This window comes from Diceros bicornis, chromosome 6 (genome assembly GCF_020826845.1).
Source record: "Diceros bicornis minor isolate mBicDic1 chromosome 6, mDicBic1.mat.cur, whole genome shotgun sequence".
Taxonomy (NCBI): domain Eukaryota; kingdom Metazoa; phylum Chordata; class Mammalia; order Perissodactyla; family Rhinocerotidae; genus Diceros; species Diceros bicornis.
The window spans coordinates 27,897,392-27,904,284 of record NC_080745.1 but is presented as its reverse complement, the minus strand read 5'-3'; the positions used below and the strand labels follow the sequence as shown (position 1 = coordinate 27,904,284).

General features: G+C 54.4%; 1 protein-coding gene across 1 annotated transcript in view; it reads right to left on the bottom strand.

Moving 5' to 3' along the window:
- Positions 1-2,659: 2,659 nt before the first annotated feature.
- The window catches only part of ZCCHC24 (zinc finger CCHC-type containing 24), a 62,651-nt gene continuing 58,417 nt past the window's right edge, over positions 2,660-6,893 (bottom strand). Inside the window, exon 4 of the mRNA XM_058543094.1 lies at positions 2,660-6,885. Within this exon, the coding sequence (XP_058399077.1) occupies positions 6,772-6,885 (114 nt within the window). The 3' untranslated portion in view covers positions 2,660-6,771. The remainder of the gene's footprint in view (positions 6,886-6,893) is intronic.

Sequence of the window (6,893 nt, the reverse complement as noted above, 5' to 3'; positions counted from 1 at the left end):
GCCCTCCCCAGACCTCAGTTTCTCCACCTGCCATATTGGCATATTATTCCTTACCTTCGCTCCTGACAGGACTGTTAGGAGCACGCATGAGGCCAGAGAGTCAGGAGAGATGTGGGCCTGTGGCCAGGACCCAGTGCAGAGGCCCAGTGGCTGCCTGGGCCTAGACTCCTGGTGTGAGGAACTGCGACCTCGCAGTGGGGGCTGGCGGGAAGAGAAGCAGCCATCACGGAGCATCTGTGCCTGCAGAACTGCCCGGGGTCCACTGCAGCCTGCAAGTGCGTCCTGATTGCCCCCAGCTCACAGATAAGCCTCAGAGGCTCTACGTCACACACTCTGAGAGGGGGCGGTGCCAGCAGCCTTGTCACACGAGGGCTCCTTGGGCACCAGCGCTTCTGGTGCTGAGATGGGAGAGGAAGGGGTGGTTGAACACCTGTGCCCTCTCTCTCCCACTAGGCCTGGGGCACTGGCCTGGCCTCCCTTCCCCGTGTCTGCAGCAGGCACTGAGTGGGTTGGGGTTACCTGCCCCTCGAGACTACCTCAGCCCAGGGGCCCTCACTCCTTGCCCCACTTTTGCAACTCTGGGCGCGGCTTGCTGCCTGGGGCTTAGCCCCAACTCTGCCTCTGAAACACTGCAATGGGAAGTGAGAACTCGGGGTTCAGATCCTGGCTCTGCCACCTGCCCGCTGGATGACCTCAAGTAAGCTCTTTCCCTCTGGGGGCCTCCCTTCAGCCCAGACAGAAACAAGAGGGGTTAGGGAGGGTGTCAGCTTCTGAAGGAGGCAGGGGCGGGCCCAGAGCTGGGCTGTCCTCTCTGGGTCCCCTGACGCCCCTTTCTGTGGTGGACTCCAGTCGCTCCCGGGCTCTCAGCAGCCAGCTGCCTCTGGACATGGACATTAAGTCCAACCGGAAGTCCTTCCTGTCCAGGGGAATTACTGGTTTCCACGGCTCAGGAGATGTCGAAATGCAGGCTGTGTTTGCCTTGGGTTTGTTTTCTTTGCACGGAAAACTAAACAAAACAAACACACGGGCCATGCACACTGACACACAAGGGCAGATAACCGAGTGTTAACCTTGAAGCCTCAGCCCAGCACACAGTGGTGCTCAGTGAGCGCCTGTGGGTGAACAGATGAACCCGGGGCTCCTGGGGGGAGGCCTGGCTCCCCCTCTGACTTCCTGTGTGATCTCTGGTGAGGCGTTTCTGCCTGAGCCATACAATGGGAGCAAGGAATCCACATCCCCTGGGCCTTCCTGGGTGCCACGCTGTGCACCGGGCCTGTGTTCACCGGGCTGTCTCACTCACACAGCACCCCTGCGGATACTGGCTGGACTGACACCCGCTTGCGCTCAGCCTGACTCTGGCCCTGCCTGCCGTTTCACACACTCTGAGGGTGGGCACCCCACGGCGAGTTCTCACTTGGTGCCAACAAGCAGGAAAGGGCTTGGTGGCTTCCGGGGTTCACTGTGCACCCCAAATAAGACATGGGGTCCCACTTCTGGAGTTGCGGGTCTCTGTTCTTGCCTGTCCTCTACAGCCCCCATCCATAGTCCCTGGTCCCAAGGACTCACTTTGTTTTCTCTGCTCCATCTCAGAGGCTGCACTCTGGAGGCGAGAGCTGGCCCACAGACACATGGTGTGACCTGTACACTATTTAAACATTGAGTAGACTAGTTGCCAAAATTTAAAAATTGGAAATTTTCACAAAACAAACTGAATTTCTAGTTTTCCTGCCCCCGTCCCCATGCAGTATATTCTTGGAGAGCAACGATTGGCTGGAGCTGAGGATGGGGTGCCCTCCAGTGGGGATGGAGCTCCCGGCCCACTGGCCTCCTCGCTGACATCACCATCAGCCCCACAGGACCACGAGGGACCATTTCAAAGCCTGCCGCTTTGCCTTGCACACTGGCCTGGTCTGGGGGCTTTAAGAACTTGAGGACACACCCAGGCCAATTTCTTAAGGGTCTCTGGGGTGGGATCAAGGCTTTGGGGTTTTTAAAACTCCCGTAGGCGATTCTGGTGAGCAGCAAGATTGAGGATGACCAGCACACTGATCCTGGCCGAAGGACTCCATCTCCAGGTGGCTTCTTAAGGCTGGCTTCGCCGTGGCTCCCCATCCATGGCCCTCAGCAAGAGCCTCACCCGCGACAGCCCAGCCCTGTCCTGGCCTTGCTCAGAAGAAAGACCCTCTGTTCTCCCTCCCAGGGACTTCCCAGGAGGCCCTGGATATTTCACTTTGCTCATTGTGTGATACCCAGCGTCTGAGCCCCAAATCCCAGTCTTGGCGAGAGGGCCAAGTGTGAGCAGTGGCGGCGAGGCCTGGGCTGCTGTCTCCGAGGAAGATTCTCTCCTATATATGGTCACCCGGGAGTCCTATCGCTGAGCTAACGTGTGACCTAATGTGCTGACAATCTCGCCCAGTCTGGGGCCCAACTTGGGGAGGGCCCTCTCCCTGGAGAAAGCGTCCGCTTGGGGGCAGAGGGGCTGGGAGGAGGGAAATGAGTGGCGTGGAGGCAGGGCAGGGACAAGATGACACAGTAGCAGGAGAGCGAAAGGGCAGCCTGAAGTCCTTCCCGTCCCACTTGGCCTCACACATTCGCGAGACCGTCCGACTCCCCACTGACGCTCTAGGTGAACAAGGAAATCCACGAGCCTCTCTTGCTTTTAAAAGTTTTTTTAATACAGCATGAAAAGGCTATATTTCTATAGGCAAGCCGTATACAGATTCTCCAGGAATAAGGCACACAACGGAATGCCATCCCGAGGACGGCCCTTCGGGGAGCTCGGGAGCCTTCTCCACGCGCCCACCGAGCGGGGCCCACGGGTTCTGTTTGTCTTTTTAGCTGGACACACATGTATTAACAGAGATAGACCCGGACGGGGTCACCACACGGGAGTGGAGGATGTCGAATGGAGGGGTTGGCAACAGAAAGCAGTGAGCCTGCTGCCACCAGCCCCCGGGGGACGGCTCAGCCACCTCCCTGAAGGCCGGAATGCCTCCCCGACTTCAGAGTTAGTTGTTGCGCTGGGCTACAATGTAGTGATGTTGGATTAAATACTTGTTTAGAGTGGATTCAAGTCTATTAGATGTCAGAGGGCAGGTGTAAGGTCTCTGGCTGACATATCCAAGTTCAAAGAGGATGGGGCCCAGAGGCATGGCTCAGATGGCAGAGCTCCAAAGAGGGGCGTGGAGAAGTCTGCCTCCTGCTTCCTCTTCCCTCCTTGGGCCCTGTTGATCGGGGGCCCTCCACCAGGCCAAGGAGGCCGTCTTTGGAGCTGGCCGAGCATGGAGGGGCTGGTTAGTCACGTGCCCCTTGTTCCCCTGGCCCACTCCACTCCCCAGCCCCCTACAAAATTAATAACCATAATAACAAGATAATAATAAGAAGGTGCGAGAGAATGGATTACAATGCTGTGCTGGTTATCCTCAGCTGAAGAGGCTCGAAGGGGTCACCATTCCCTTCTTCACTAATCTAATAATAGTTTCCCTTAAAAAAGGCAATACTTCCCAAAATACACACATGTATAAATACAGGACAGGAACATATTAATAAGTCTAAACACTTGAATAATATGCTGGCTACTTAATACTGATATTTTCATCCAAGGAAAACAACACAGAATAACAATATGGCTTAAAGAATTGCAAAGATTTTTTTTCCTCATCAGAATTATGTACCAACTTCATATAATATTCTATGTAGACAATATTTCCTTCTTATTGTAGTTCAGTTGCATACTTTTTACAGACCAAAGCATAGTAAAAAATCAAAAAAAAAAAAAAAAAAACCAACAACAGGAAAAAGAGAAAAGTTCTCACCATAAATATTTTCTTGCAGCTCAACCAAAAGGTTTGCAAAATACTTCCAGAAATCTTCGTTTGATATTCTATTGCCCTCCTCAAAGTTCTGACGTTTTGAAAATGCCTCTCTGTTTGTTTTTTGAATCTCAAAAATTGGGCAATTATATTTTTCTTTTCTTTTTCTTTTTTTAAAAAAAGGCCTTCAAATATATACAGACAAAAATCAATGTGAAGATTTTTCGGGAGAAGATAACAAATTCAGTGTTGTGAGAAAAATTGGTAACCATGCAGAAATTTTAACATCTATGATTTTTTTTCAAAATACACACATAGTATTTTTCTTTTTTAAAAAAAGGAATTCTGTGTCAAGTATAACTCAAAATAAATACAAATTCACAAGTAGAACTATTGAATACTTCATATGGGGTAAACATCATTATCTCCCAACTAGATCCCTAGATCCACTAACTGCAAGCGATTGTCCCTTTTGAACATACGAAAACCACACACTTTCTTGTCCCTGGGGCTCCCAGGCCCTCTGAGCACTCAATTCTCACAGCACCCAGCCTGGACAGCAGTGGCTTTTGCTGACCACAGAGAGCTCCCAAATTGAGCTGGAACAGTGCAGGAGGGGGCAGTGCAGAGGGCCCAGCCCCTGCAGTGGCCAGCTCTGCACAGATGGCAGGGGCAATGGCTGCCAGCTGGACAAGCCCACTGGAAAGGTCATTTTGGGGTGATATCCTATCTCCTGTTGGCCTGCAGAAGGCCCTGGCCTCCAGCAGTCTGGAGCCTGGGTTCTTTTTAGGGTGTGGGCTTCCCCCACCATTGCAGCACAGTTGGCAGGCCGCAGGCGTCCTGGGACCAGGGTCTCCCTGTGGGGCCAGGACCCTGCAAGGGTTGGGGCCTGGTCCTTGCAGCAGAGACAAGCGCACTGCCCACCACTGCGAACCTTATCTTTAGCAGTGCGCTAGGATGACTGACAGTAACAGATTCTCCTAGGGGACAGAGAGCCTCAGGCCAGGGCGACTCCAGCTCACCTTGACACCGTGGAGAAAGCAGGGAGCAGCTGGGAGGGAGTCCTCAGTGGCATTCCCAGTGGGTGGTGAGGGTGTTCACAGTAGGTTGCCAGGCATTCTGCCCCCTGTGGGCAGGAGGGAGGCAGGTATAGGGCCCAGGCTGGAGCAAATACACTTTTTTTAAGTGCTCAGAGGGCATGGCCCCCTGAAATCTACCCTGCAGCCCCCTGGCTGCAAATCCACTCACTCCATCTCTTCGTCTCGCTCCCTGGACCCCTAGCTAACACTTCACCATAACTCCTCAGTTGTACAAAGCATTTTCATTTGAAAATAAAAGGCAACTGGGCACCAGTTGGGTGTCCTTGAGACGTGGTAAACACTGAATTTCAGGCCCATTTTGTGGTCTGATTTTTTTTTTTCTCCACAGAGGCATGTTGGGGCAAAATTAAGTGACCCGGTCCTGACAGCCGGCTCTCTCTCTCTCCCTGGGAGAAAGGAAAGATCTGACAATAAAAATGGGGCTTCTCATAGGGGAGAGAGGGGAGAGGGGAGTGCGATCCCTCCTGCTAGCCAGGACGGTGTCTCCCTGACCAATGTGACATGCCAGGAGGCCTCCTTGCTCCCTCGGGAGGTAGGAAATCATTATCCTCGTTTTACAAATGAGGGCTTCTGTAGCTTGTCTTGGGTTTGCCCTGTGTGAGCAAGAGGGGCGATCCTTCTCCTTCATTTTTGCAGAGGTGGGGGACAACAGGTAGGGCTGGGACCACAGGGGACCTCAGGGGAGGACTGGCATCCTCAGCTTGAACTCTTAAGTGACCGACTGATGCGCAACGGTGCGAAGCAGGGGACCTGGTGAAACTCTCCAAATGAGGCTTTCTGCTCCAGGAGCTGGCACCCGGCCAGGCTGAATCCCAGCACGTCAGAACTGGAACGGATCTCTCTGCTCCCTAGTGGCACTCTCTCACTTAACTAGTGGGGAAACTGAGGCCTGGAGATGAGAAGTCCTTCCCGAGGTTCCGGAGCGCGTCAGCGGCAGGGCCAGCATCTGAACCTAGGTCTCCAGACCGGCAAGCCTGTGTTCTTCCTGACACATTGGCTTCCCTGCTGGGCCCCACAACTTTAATCAGGGGGTCAGCTCCCAGCGTGGGAGGGAAGGGAAGGGGACAGAAGGGAATGGGGCTGACAAAATCCAAGCAACTGGGAAACGCGTGTGGTGGCGAGTTGGGGAGGCATTGCCTAATGTGCCCCAGGTCACACCTTGGGACACTGTCCAGCATTCAGTGCCTCCCTGTCCCTCATCTCTGGGTCTACAGGGGCAGGGGACGTGCAACTCCCAGGTGCAATGCCAGTGACATCAGAGATGCTCAGGTGTGGGGCTCAAGGTGGGCAGGGGACAGAGATGCCCACTTCCCCGCAGCTGCTAGAACAGGCATCAGCTCGCCATGACTGCTGACTTAGGACAGACAAATGGGGCTTTCTGAGAGAGGCTTTGCACACAGGGCAAACTGGAAGGTTCTGGTAGGAGAAGGCGGCCTGGCTGGTCCTGGGGAGACAGTCCCCTGCAGGCTTTGGGATTCACAGTAAATTTAGTGCACTTGTGGCCAATACAAGGCTGCTCACCCCAAAGGAAGTCTCAGAGGAGGAGAGCCTGCGGGGGACACGAGGGCTTTGTGGGGTCCTGTGCACCGACCTCTGCTCGCCCCTGTCCCCTCCACACAGACCCAGGCCCACCCGTAGAGAGTCCCAGAGACCTGGCCCTCTGCGGGGACAGCTACATCAGTAACACTGTTTGTCAACACACATGAGACAAGAACCTAAGACCCCCCTGCCCAGACCCGTAGGCTTGCGAGGACACCCCCACGCATGTGGGGACACGCAGCAACATGGAGAAACACAGGGGAGGTGGCGTCTTCTCCGGCTGGCAGGAGGGTGGCCGTGGCGTGGCGGCTGGTGCCGGGTCATTGCACTCGGCGGCAGTAGTAGCCGAGCACCTTGCACTTCTCACAGAGGTGCTGTGGGTGCTCCTTGCTCTGGTCGGACACGTCCAGGCCATCGGGCTTCTCCAGGGGTCTCTGCAGAG